We start from the raw sequence: 13,355 nt of genomic DNA on the forward strand, positions 1-13,355 counted from the left end.
TGCAGGCGTCAACGGCTCATCTAAATAGACCTGCACAAATGATCAGTTGTCTAAAATAAATAATGGATATGTAAATATGATTCGATTTGCTCGATCGTTGGAAGTGTCACCACCCAGAGATCTGCATCAACTACTAGGGGTGATGTTCTTGTAGAAGAAGCTCCGTCATCTCCCTGAAACATAGTACTTGCGTTAATAAAGAAGTAAGTATAGCGGATGTAATCACGTCATATGATTTCGCTTGATCGAACTGTCAGTATCCATACCTCGAAATGCATAAGAACATCAAGGGACGATGTAACTGCGGTGCACACTTCTGCAAGCTGTTGCGCCGACCCGTAACTGCATGCTCCCCCTTCTTCTTGGACTAATGCTCCATCGACTCCCTGAAACATAGGACTTTCATTAGTAATGAACACAATATTGAAAAAAGAAGACACATAGGAGGGCGACGACAGAAGGACATATCAATGGCTAAAAACGAAAGAAACATTGTGTGCAACAATCACGCTACAAGAATGCAAGATCTGATGATCTCCATCGATGGAACTGTCCGGAAACGTACCTCGAGCATCTGAGTGACATCAACGGTTGTAGTCAATACGTTGGACTCCTCAGCATCTCCCTGAAAGACAGTACTTGCATTATTTTGGATAACAATAATTATAACTGAAAACAAAGACTAGAGGACGAGTGCAAGGGTGTACCATTAGGTAAAATAATCACACGATAAATTAAAACTATTGATTTACATGCCCAAAACAAGTCAGTGGCAGAATAGCTAAGTAAGATTACCCGATAGGCACTTGAAGTGGCTGATGACTGCAATAACGACACGGATGGAGAATCTTCCGCCTTCATATTGAGTGGATACATAAATGGGGAAATTATTGTTAGCTAATGCTACACACTACCGCAAGGCCGAGAGATAAATACGTAAACTTGACTCACCAGTGGAGGGATGTGTACGAATAGAGTGGGAATAGCGGTTGAGAGCAATTTTCGCCTCGCTCGCGGTGTGTTCTTCTTTATTAGCAATGATGTGGAGTACATGTCTGAGGTAAAGTGCCTGCTGCAGATGCGGTATCGATCACCCCTCTTGTCCGCAAAGACTTCTAGGACTCTACTTTCAAGCTCAGACGGTGGATATCCGCAATATCGAACCCATTCTCTTATCTGATCTATTGTCTTAGGGAAAACATGCATTATAGTACCTTCAGATTTATTATGGGTCTTCGAAGGGCAACCGCCAATGGAACAGGCAGGCATTGTGGAAAGTTCTGAAAAGTAAAGATCAACAATTCTCTATGAATACCAATGTGTTAAAAAATTAAATGACACATAAAAGGTTCAATGCAAGGTTCGTTTTGGTTCTTGGAACTATACACGTTATTCACATGCGGATAAGTATTTGAATAACTTAAAAAAAATAGAAAGATAATTTGACTAAACTCAGAACATATGACTAGTTCCTTCCATGTACTGTCTTGAACGAAAAGAAATTGGACGCAAAATGATTATGGTACATGGCCTTACCTTGACGAACAGTTAGATGCAGGGATCAGAGTAGTTTCTTGTCGTAGAACAGGGAGCAGTTCACAGGTTTGCAAACTGACGAGTTTCCTCGAAGTGGTCACGGAAGTTCACAGAGACGAAGAGCAGATAACCAGCACCTTCACGGGTTGACTAGCAAAGCACAAAGAAGTTCTCATTAGAAATATGAAGTGGGTTATAAAGAATTCGAAACAGGGGTGTGTTTGTGAATGAATGACGTGTATATGTCGTGGCATTATGTGGTTTGCAGGGGGCCGTCCAGCGTGAGGGGGGATGCTTGGCAGGAGACACGGGGTCTGGAGGTAGACATGGGAACAACAACCCATGCTCTATAGACCACTTTGAAGTGTACATTGTCTTTGGCACCTCTTGGCCTTTATCGCTCCCTGACAGCTCCACTTGCCAGCACAAGTACCCCGGTGCGAACTGCCTTTGATAGGGCGGGGGGGGTGGATTGGGGCGGTGGTCGTGCAGACAAGACACAGGAAGACTCGTGAATGGAGACACACTTATGTGGATTGCAGGGGGCCGACCAGCGTGAGGGGGGATGCTTGGCAGGAGACACGGGGTCTGGAGGTAGACATGGGAACAACAACCCATGCTCTATAGACCACTTTGAAGTGTACATTGTCTTTGGCACCTCGTGGCCTTTATCGCGCCCTGACAGCTCCACTTGCCAGCACAAGTACCCCGGTGCGAACTGCCTTTGATAGGGCGGGGGGGGGTGGATTGGGGCGGTGGTCGTGCAAACAAGACTCGTTTGCCGCAGGGCCTCACCAAGGAGAGGTCATCTAACTGCATGTAAGAGGCAGGCTGCAGGATCTAGTACATGGAAGGCAGGGGGGTGAGTTTATAAATACCTCACCCTCCCAGGAGAATATATGGGTGCAGTTCACCCTGGAGACCCTGGATGCCTAGGCAGTTAGTCAGCAGCAGGCTGGCCTGTGGTGGCAAGGTGGCACGGGCCAGAGGGGGTCATCTCTGTACCCGGTGCCCAAAAGGATGATTTATTATGATCAACCATATGGATTATTTACCTATAACCATGTTTTGTATCAATAAAATCCAACGGCCTTTTATTGCCAACGCTTGAACAAAGTGGTGTGGTAAGTATTTTTGGGGGAGGAGGCAAGGCCGGGAGGCTTGATGTCAACCCGCAAAATAACATTTGTATGTCTGCTGCATATGGGTTCAACGGTTATGTGGATTGAAGGTGGGCGGCCAGCGTGAGGGAGGATGCTGGCCGGAGACATGTGGTGTGACAAGACAAGGCACAGGAAGACTATTCAATGGAGACACACTAGATTCATTTAAAAAATCAAAACAACCATTGTTAAAATATATGTTGGGTTTTATTTTAGATCTTAATTACAATTGAACATAAATAATAAACATTACACATTACACATTGTAAAGTTCCGGTTGCAGCACATCCAGGGAAAATCCGCGGTATTGTCCACTGTCACTGGGGAAATGTTGTCTAATGGCAAGTACAGCACAGGCAGGTATTACTCTCCGAACGCGGTGTCCGAGCCTACCGTGAAGCCACCAAGTGAAGCAACGATAGGCCACCAGCCTGTACCACCTGTGAAAAAGAAAGATGCAAACTGTATTAAAATGACAAAACTTTCTTATCAATGTCGATTCAGGTACAAAAATGTCATTCTGCTTTGAAAAAAATTCTATCTAGAAAATGCACAATATGGAACCAATTTCCATGCGTTCGAATGATATGTAGATGTAATTTTATATGTGGGAGACGACCATGAAATAGTAGTGGCATCACTGACATCACAACCAGAGTATACTTACTCGTTACTCGGATTACGCGGACGAACAGTGCCGCGAAGTTCGTGCATAAGCACCATCATCATCCTCAACACGGTCCGTGAGAGGCAGGCTTCCCTGAACTCTGGCAGCTCGGTGATGCATTGCGGACTTGGCTCGCCTTCCGAAATGTAGGCCAAGCACCCGGAATTTTCACGGCAGCAGCAGTTCTCCTCCTCAGTTGGCATTAGCTCGCACCGATTGCACGTGCACCAGGTGGAGACGCCGTCCATGCGACATGGTCCAGGCTCTTCATCCGTTGACTGGTCCTCCCAACTGCCGTCCGAATCCCCATCGTTTTCGCGTGCTTGCCTTTCCAGTAGTTCTTGCTCGGTGTACTCGGGCTCGTACATATACAGCATTATTGTAGCCATTGTGTGGTAAAGAAAGTAAAATAATTTACAGAGATGGTACAGGTGTTCACAAGGCCTAGAAGCGGCGAAGGTAGCTGACCAGAGCACAGAAACGAGTCACAGAATACTCAAAGTAACACAGAGAGAGTAATGGAATCGAAAATCTGCTGCTGTGTGTTGTGAAACGGTGTGTTTATACTTATTCAGGAAAGAGGCGTCCTGCCATTTCCATGGCGACACGTCATTAGCTGAGGCGCAGCGATTGTTGACACGAAACGTGCTTTGGCGTTGGGAAATGGGCGGTACGCGTCTGCTGATGTCAGGCTCAGGGGCGGGGGATTTGATTTAGTGCCGCAAAAGCAGGTGAGCCAGGTCGATGGGGGGAAATGATAGGATTATCAGAAAATGGCGGCTGATTTCGAGTGCGTTAATGGACGAAAAGTCGGGTAAGGTCCATAGGAAAGCTTTCTACGATCTACCGATTTATGCTTAAAAACACATGGCCGAAACGTAGGAACAATAAAAAAAAAGTCCCGGAACTATCCTTTAACTGTATTAACTAAAGTGTATTTCACTGATTTTCAAGGTTTCTGTTAGGCAATATCTTCTCCCTGGCAACTGCCCATGTTCCAACAAATCCAAAAATAAAAGACTCTAGCGCTTGACCGTGGCTCCAGATTCCCCCTGCCTAGTAACTAACCAGATCCCAGTCGCACAGCCTTTATTTTATATTTGTATAAATTTGCACAAAGCAACAAAATAAACTGCATCGGGACGCTGAGGTTGATAAACCAATAAGGACATTTAAATAGTAAGAACAGAAATACCTAAAAAGATAACTTCAGGGTTTTCTGAAACAATGGCAAACAAGCAGTTTCTCTAAAATGAGAAGCAATGGAGTGAGGTCCTAAATTGGAAAATGTTCGATCTTCTATAGAGATACACTGAGAATTAGGCACACGTAACATGCACTTATTCCAAGAGCAAACCGTACATGCCGGGTGATAGAAATTAATCTTTTCTGATAAATATGATGGTGCCAAGCCACAGACACATTTGTAAACCAGGCTGAATATTTTAAACTGAATTCATGCCTGTCTGGCAATCAGTGAAGAGATTTCCAAAGGTGATAAATGCAAGAGAACTTTGGCACACGAGAAATTAAGTCCAGCATTCTGGGTAACTTGCAAACAAGTGAATTGGCCTGTTGGAATACCTGCGAAAAGGGCATTGGTGCAGTTCTAAATGAGATGGAAGGTATCGCCCATTTGGTGAGTAAAATTACTGTAAAATTACCATGGTGATTGTTGCAAACTATAGTTATATATGTGAATGGTGACATACCAGGGTGTGTTGAATAAACTATAATTCCTCTCATGTTCCCCCATACAGGTTATTGGTAACAGCCGACCGAGTGATTTGAAGTAATTTTGATGAGCTAAGTATAAAGTATTTGAAAGTTGAAAGTCCTTCTGAAAAGTTTGGACTTTTCAAATATAATATTCTTTATGGGTCCTGAAGAAATCAGTTATAATTATATAATCTGCTGAAACCTGTTGACCACTGCAAAATAGGTCCATCCAGGAGTGGTGACGATACCCATGGTGTGTTTTTATAAATTTTTACCCCCAACCATTGGGGAAACTAAATTTGTTTATCTCCAAATTGAGCAGATGACGAGGAAGAATAAAGTTGGTAGTTACTCTCCCCCGTGCTCAGTCTATGCCTTTTCACAAGTGTTTTTATTTTACAACCACACCCATTGCCTTGTACGTTTGCTCATTCTAAGTCGGTTTTCTGATAGAATCCCTTTTTTGAAAAATTATTAGTGTCAGTGTCTCTTGTTTATCCCCTCACACTAGATAGGCAGCACACCACGACCGTCCAGGTATAGGTACCTCAGACGGGAACAATAGTATCTTTTTGAGGGTCATGTGAGTTAACAAACACGTGAAAAATAGTTAATATATGGACCATTATCCTCTGTGTGTTATATGTATTTTGAGATACAGATGTGGCCGAAGGCTCACTAGGCCTTCCATGTGATGTTGTAAATAATCATAATCAAAACTACAAACCTCCACTTTCATTGTGTTCAGGGTACAAACCTATAGCTGCTTTCCAAATCAAGGCTATCAGATGATTTTTTTGATTATTATTCTTTTGAAAAAAATATTACAAAAATTAGCACAAAACATATTTAATGTTCAAACATAAAAAAAAATACTAGTCACTTCTACAACAGTGTGCATACTTATGAAATGAAAATTGCATATTCTGCAAACCAATTTTACGGTTTTAGACAAAAACCAACATGAATTATGTAGTGACCCAATGAGTTCACATTAAGGAGTATTGTACCATTGTTAGCTGTGATAGAAGTCCTCTACTCAAGCATTTGCAGCCTTGTACTTCCACTTTCCATGTTAGCCGACATATTGCAGGCAGTGAGAAGGAAGACTTATACGATTGCCAACAATGATTGAGAAGAGTGAAGAAACAGCAGTCTACCGACTAAATTAAATATTCACAATTAGACTCAATAAGTATGTTTGTAAAAAAGTTAACCATCTCACCTTTGCAGGATTTTCCATCAAACTGAAGTGTAAATCCAACGGGGCAGCTGCAATGGACTCCAGTTGATGTATCTTTACAAGTGCGGTCACAGCCACCATTGTTAACAGCGCATGTTTCTGAAAGCAGAACAAATAAGATTGTGCTGTTTCAGAAGAATTACAAAATAGACAGCAAGTTTGTTTTGTTCAAAGACACATTTGTATAGACATCATGAGGTGCTATTTTTTTATTTTTGTATTGATATAGCTGAATTATAATCAACTTTTCAATATAGAAATACACATTTTATACAAAAATAGACTAAAAAATCAGCAACAAATTTGATACAATAAAATAACGATCCATTCGGTACATCAAGAAAAACGCTAAGACAAGACCAAAATAAAAATGAAAATGAAGTGCAAACTAGAGCCAAGGAAGATTGAGAAAAAAGAAAAAAAGAGAAGAAAAACAACATGGAAAGATTAAAACTTTTGTTCTTAGACCCTATACATTCCATCTTAATCTTGATCTACACGGTTTGCATTGTATTCCTCTAAATTTAGTTCCTTTAGGAATGCAATCGCTCTGATTGATAATGATGTCGAAATGCCAGAATAAATTGTTCTCCAGAGTGTTTCAGATGTGGCTACACCGAATGGTTCAGTTATTCGCTTAAAGTAATTTATTTGCTGATTCAGAAGTGTTTCACACTCAGTCAGTAAGTGTTTAAGAGTTTCCACTTTCTCTGGCGGATTGCAGAAGCGACAGTTCATTTGATCTTTGTTGATCAGTTTGCGCCGTGCCAGTACTTGTCTTGTGGGCCATAGATTTAGTCTAAGACGCAACATGTAATTCTGATACTGCACAGACGGGGACCAAATTAAATACTGCTCTGGATGAGAATGATTTTTTATTGTGATCATATCTGGATAAAAATTACAATAACCAGAGCATTTCAGCCTTGTATTTTCACAATCCATTGCGAATAAACTTGTTTTTGTTTGCGTTAGATTTTGAAACAATGTTATCAGGCTAACATCTGCCATTGCCAGGGTCCCCATGACTCGATTGCGCCATTTACAAATAAATTTGTCTCTGGATGTGAAGATATATGCGGCCAAGGTTCCCAAAATTGTATCAGAGTTCCAGGCTAGTAGGCATTTTCTGAACATTGCTACTATTAGCCATATATATCTCATGTTGAGAGAAATTAAACCAAGCTCCCGTCGAATAACCGGTAAAGGGGTTGATGAAGGTAAGTGAAGAACTCCTCTCCAGTATTTCCCTTCCATATTGTCCCAGACAGTCTCATTTAATATAGTCCTTGTTTCTGAGGAATACAGAAAAACAGGTGCAACTTTTTGATGATAAAATCATAATGTCTGGGTTAAAGTGAATTTGCCATATTTTCTTTGCATACTCTTGGTTTGGTGAATAAAAGTTGATACCCTATCCTTCAGATGTTGTATAAAGGTAAGGTTCTGATTTGCCGTCAAAATTCGAGCTCCCAGATACATATAATGTTTAACTACTTGAAGATTCTGACCCATCAGATTCCAAGTGTATAATTTTTTCAGGATTTTCTGTGGAACATTGAACATCATGATTTTAGTTTTTTTGAGATTTATATTTAGATAGTTGATATTAGTAAAACTTACTACAGCGTTCAATGCTTTCTGAAGACCTATTGGTGTTTTTGACATAATGACCAAATCGTCTGCATACATTAGGAATGGAATGGCTTTATTAAGCAGTTTCGGCGGATCTATACAGATGTTCTTAAACGTCTCTCCTATATCAGAGATGAAATAGTTGAATAACGCTGACGCAAGCGTACATCCCTGACGTAGACCTCTGAATGTCTTAATTGCCTCGGTCAATTTGCCTTCACTTGTTAGCCTAATCTTAATGGTATTGTCCGTATGCAGGTCCTTAATGAGGTGTGTAATGTATTCCGGACACCCTTGTTGCCACAGTTTTATTATTAATAGCTCCCATGATACAGAATCAAATGCAGCCCGTAGATCTATAAAGGACATGTATAGCGGCTGTTTGACTGCTTTGTGATGTTCAATGACTGCTGTTAAAGTCAACAGGTTAACACGTGTTCCCATCCCTGCGACAAAACCGGTTTGGAGGGGATCTCCGACATCAGCATTTATTGTCCATTGGGTGAAGTCCCTTAAAATGAATCTTGAAAAACATTTACCTGATACATCAAGCAGTGAGGTGGGTCTGTAATTCTTGGGTAGCTTTCAATCCCCTTTTTTGAATATTGGGATGATTATTGCCGTCTTCCATGTCACAGGAATTGTGTTGGTAAGTAGAACCTGCTTGAAGATTAGGGTAAGAATCTTAGCCTATTGTTCAGGATGTTGTCTGAGAACGAAATTGCTCATGCCATCGGGACCAGGTGCACGAGAATTAGAGAGTTTATGTGTGTGATATAACATCCTCTTCTTCGATATTAAGGCCTTTATAATCTGGACTCCCTCTGAACGACGGACTCAGTTGGGACTCTTCTTTTTATTAAATGTTGCCAAAGTATGAGACCCAATCCATTTCATTGACGCCATTTAGTTATGCCTCTTCTTGAGTAGCATGATTACTTTTGTTGATTAGGGCCCATAGCTGTCCCATATTTTTATTGAGACTGCTTCTTAGCATGGCTTCTCCGTCCTTTTGCAGCATATACATACGATGCACTCTAAGCCAGTTTTTATTTTGACAGTTTAGTGATTTTAGTCTCTGGACTTTACCAACGCCATTTGCCTTTAGGATCAATCTTCTGTTTTTTCTTAGTAGAGTTTTTTTTGCTTGCACCAATGTGTCAAATTCATGACAGGGTTTGGAGAAGTCTCGATTTCGCTCCCGATAGGGCACACGATAGAGATGGAGAAAAGAAGAATAATCACTTGCTGTTTGTTGGCCATCTTGTACACTGTCAATTTGTTGTGGAAATCCGACAATGTTTGCATGTTCCATTTTAACCTTTTCTTGCATTGTTCACTGTTAATAGATGAGAAAAGGTTTGATTCTTCTCTTGCACCACAGGAACTACCAACTGCCATTTTTTATTCAGGATCACTATATGGCTGAGGGGTAATGTGTAAACTTAAGGCTCTATTGAAGGTGGCGGGATCAAGATACACAATCAATTGTTTAAAAAGCAACCCCTCTTTGCCAAGTAGAGTTGGGAGTAATCTCCCAATAAAGAACCATTGCACATCAGCAGATTGTGGTCCTTTACCATTTGCTTCCATCTAATGCAACTTAAGTTTTTTGCTGTGTTCTGGTAGTAATTGCAAATTCAAGTCCCTTGTAACAATCACAGTCATAACTTCCATGGCGTTCTCAATAGTATTTAATTACTGCTCAAATTCAAGAAAAAAACACCATCAGATATTCCATATGGATTTCTGTACACATTTACGATGGCCATTGTTCCTCCAGGGTATTCCAACCTAACCAATTGTAAAAAAGGGATTTGGAGTCAGCCAGGGAGAGAGTCGCCATCTCCTATGATTTTTAATCGAGATCATCAAGCCAGATGATGGTCTGCCCCAATTTGTGGTTTTAGCTGGATTTAGAATGATGGTATAGTCGTCCCATGTTGGACATTTCGATAACCATGTTTCTTGCAGAAGTATAATGTCGTGGGGACCTAGAACCTCTGCACTCAGACATAACAAATTTAAGTGTCCACAGGTATTCCAGCTAATCAGGGAGATCGTTTGCCTCTCTCGCTGACTAATTATGACTTCCGAGTCCACTCTTTTTCTTGAATGTAAGGAAGAGATGACATTGTTCTGTCCAGACTGACATTCGTGCAAGCTTTGTATTCCGATTCTTGATTGTCAAGATATCTGTCTTTTTGTTCCATCCTGATATTTCCTTCAGCATCCATGCACAACGGGTCTCTAGCTAACACGAATCCCAGTGCAAAGATATTCATTCTGGCTTGCCATAAAGCATTTCTTGTCAGATTTGATTGAATCCAAAGTCTTATGATAGAATGATCGTTTTCTTTGAAGAACTCAACTTGATCGATATCAGTTGTGGATATATCTTGTTGAGTATCTACCTCGTCACAAATAGCCAATATGCTTGTACGATTCAGTACAAATTCTGGAAAAGGAGCTGGTCGACATTTTAGTATTAACCTGTGGTACATACTCCACTTTTTTTTCAAGATGTTGTGGGTTACATTGTCTTTCTCTCGTCCTTTGTCGTTAGTTTTTTGCCTTTTGTCATTCTCTTGTAGAATATTTGAGACATTAGCTCGATTTTGTTTAGGTTGACTTGGTTGTTGCACATTAAGTTTAAAATAGTTCTCAAGTGCCTTCGCGATTTAGTCTTCCATTGTTCCAGGATTAGTTTGTTGTATCGGTGTGACCATTTCACACTCATTATCTTTATCCTGAAAGTGGACATTTGCATCTCTTGCCGGTTCCATAAGGTCCCACGTCAGATGGTTATCGACCGTCATTAAACTCGATTGAAATTTCTGATGATGATCTTTTTGTGAGGGTAATTGATTTTGTTGTAGTCTCGCTACCTCTTGTTCGTACAACACTGCCAGACTATTATTAGAGTCGAGGTATTAAGGCTTTTGCGTTAGACATTTTACTTTGCTCGTCATTATTTCTGTAATTGACGCTGTCTCCTGACTGATGTTTCTCATCTGAGTGAGGCTCTGGGGTGGCTTTCTGGTGGATTCTTGAACTTCAAGATACTTTATCGAATTTTCTATTTCGGCTCCAGTATCTGCCAAAATTGAGAATTCTTTGTGATTTTGTTTAGGAGTCTCCTTCCCATTTTTATTATTACTTGGTGTAGACGGATGGCCATTCGCTGTGTCAGACAAATTGTTTGGTGGTTCTTCATTATTTATCACCATCTATGTCTCTCCTTTGGGGCCGTTTGCATGTGTGACTTCTTCCTGCTGAGTTTTGTGTTGTTCAACGTTCTGGCATGTTGTTAACTGCTCAGTTGAAGTTGAATTATTATCCGGTACCTCTATTACTTCGATCGTTGCAATCAGTTGATCCAAAGGTGGATAGTCATCGACAGAGCTTTTATTAGCCTGCTTTTGTGGACCAGACGTTTTTTTTCCACTTGATTTGCTTTTTTTGCATCAGGCTGCTTTTGTTGACATCCTTCAATTTAGGCATCAGGAGTTTCATTAGATGTTTAATATTAGCTCTCGACCGTACTGATTTTGTTTCTCGATTTTTAGGCTTTTTCTTATTTGCTTCAGCACTTTTTATGCCCTGCGTTTTGGTGTTTTGATTTTGAAATAGGTCATATACCACTGGAGTATCAGCTGGTGCACTCCCCACCTTCTTAGGCAACACCTGTTCCTTATCCTTCCTGGCCAGGGTGCTCAAGTCCGCATTTGCACCCATATCATGTTGAGAAAAGTGGATCACGTCCAGAGCATCCGCTTGATGAGTGAACATCTCATTCTTACTATTATTGAGCAATTTGTTAGGACTAGCATATATGATTTCAGCAATTACTTGACTAATCTCTGGAACGTTCGCAAATTCTCTTTCCTTCATATATCCTTTCGGTGGCGCCCTTCGATTGTTGGAAATTAAAGGTATTTTTTGTTGATGTTAGTTGACTCATCCAAGATACAAGCTGGTCGAGTTGTTTGGCTTGTGTTGCTAGTCTGTGATCTAAGCTCTCAAACAGTTTTGTTAACGTGACCACTGACATATGCATGGAATTCAGGGTAATTTCCAAAAGTTTGTATTGGGATTGAGTTTGATCATTTGCATTAATATTCTCTGTTGGTATTTCACTTTGTCTGCATGAGGTTTGGCCCTCTGGCGCTAGACCCGCCAGTGACAAGTGTACCGTGTGTGCAGAAGTGTCAAAAAGGCTTGGTGATTGGTATAGACTATTGTCTTTCAATGCCATCATTGATGAAGATGCTATAAACTAAATTTTTCTCCAGGCTGATGCTTGAACCATCGTTACGAGGTTGTAAATCAATGGCAATGGGTGACACTGGAGAGTCTTCTACTTCATGTCTTGAGTTTGCTTTTTCCAGGCCTTCTGGTGCTGTTTTGTTTAATCCTTGTGCACTAGATTGCACATTAGGTATTGTTAACTCCTCAACTTTATCCCGAGATTGCCCCTTTTTCAGCCCTTCCGCTTCTGGTGGGTTTGATCCTTCTGAATTAGATTGCACTTTAGATGTGCTTAAATTCACAGAATGTAGTTGAGTGATCACTAAGTCCTCAATTTGAGTGGCCGGCTCACAAGCAACACTCAATTTTGGTTGACCCTCTACTGAAAGTATATGTGTGTCTGCTATTGAGGTGTTACTTGACATTGGCTTTTCATTGACGATCAAATCTTCTGCATGTTTCCAATGGTTTTGGTCGCCAATGCATCCTTCCCTGGCTTAATTTTGCAGAATTCTTTGATATCGCCTACGCAATTGATTTTTTTCGCAAAAGTCCAAAGATTGGTTTCGTATTTTTAATTTCAAGGTAGTTACCGCCGGTGTTCTGATTGGCATTGATTTTAATGTTATGGACGTGCTGGATATTCAGAGATTCTTCATTTTTTATCTAAAAAAATATCCTCCGCGTAGCATATGTAGCGTGTCCCACTGTATATTATCCCGCTACAGATCCTTTGAGGAGAGGCAAGAGGATGGACAATGATGCGAAAGTTGTTCCCACTTTTACTTCATCCACATAAGTTTGGCATCAGTTGCTTTCAAGGGTGCTGTTCCAAGCCTAAGCCCCACAGTCACAGCTGCCCAAAATGAGTATTTAGCAAAGTAAATGCGGTCTGCTGCTCAAAGGGCCAAGCCCCACAGTCACAGCAACCTCACAGTTGTTTCTGATAATAGGAATATGGTAGACTACTCAAAGGTCTTAGCCCCGCAGTTGCAGCTACCCCCCGTAAGGTCGATTGGAAGCTATAGTTCTTAATTATATTAGCAATGAGCCAATGATTGACGCTTCTCAAAGTCAAGTGCAAAGAAAAAACAGTGTCGTAATTTTTGTGGCGTGAGGTAATGTGTTGTTTCAAGCTTAC

The 13,355-nt window shown here is 40.9% G+C and overlaps 1 protein-coding gene across 10 annotated transcripts in view; it reads right to left on the minus strand.

Moving 5' to 3' along the window:
- SCUBE2 (signal peptide, CUB domain and EGF like domain containing 2) overlaps positions 1-13,355 on the minus strand; it is a 1,402,698-nt gene that overhangs the window by 606,254 nt on the left and 783,089 nt on the right. For all 10 annotated transcript variants that reach the window (XM_069623684.1, XM_069623682.1, XM_069623685.1 and 7 more), the window contains one exon: positions 6,311-6,427. In XM_069623684.1, coding sequence (XP_069479785.1) covers positions 6,311-6,427 — 117 coding nt within the window. The remainder of the gene's footprint in view (positions 1-6,310; positions 6,428-13,355) is intronic.

Source organism: Ambystoma mexicanum, chromosome 11 (assembly GCF_040938575.1).
Source record: "Ambystoma mexicanum isolate Mex_15411 chromosome 11, UKY_AmexF1_1, whole genome shotgun sequence".
In the NCBI taxonomy this organism is placed as follows: domain Eukaryota; kingdom Metazoa; phylum Chordata; class Amphibia; order Caudata; family Ambystomatidae; genus Ambystoma; species Ambystoma mexicanum.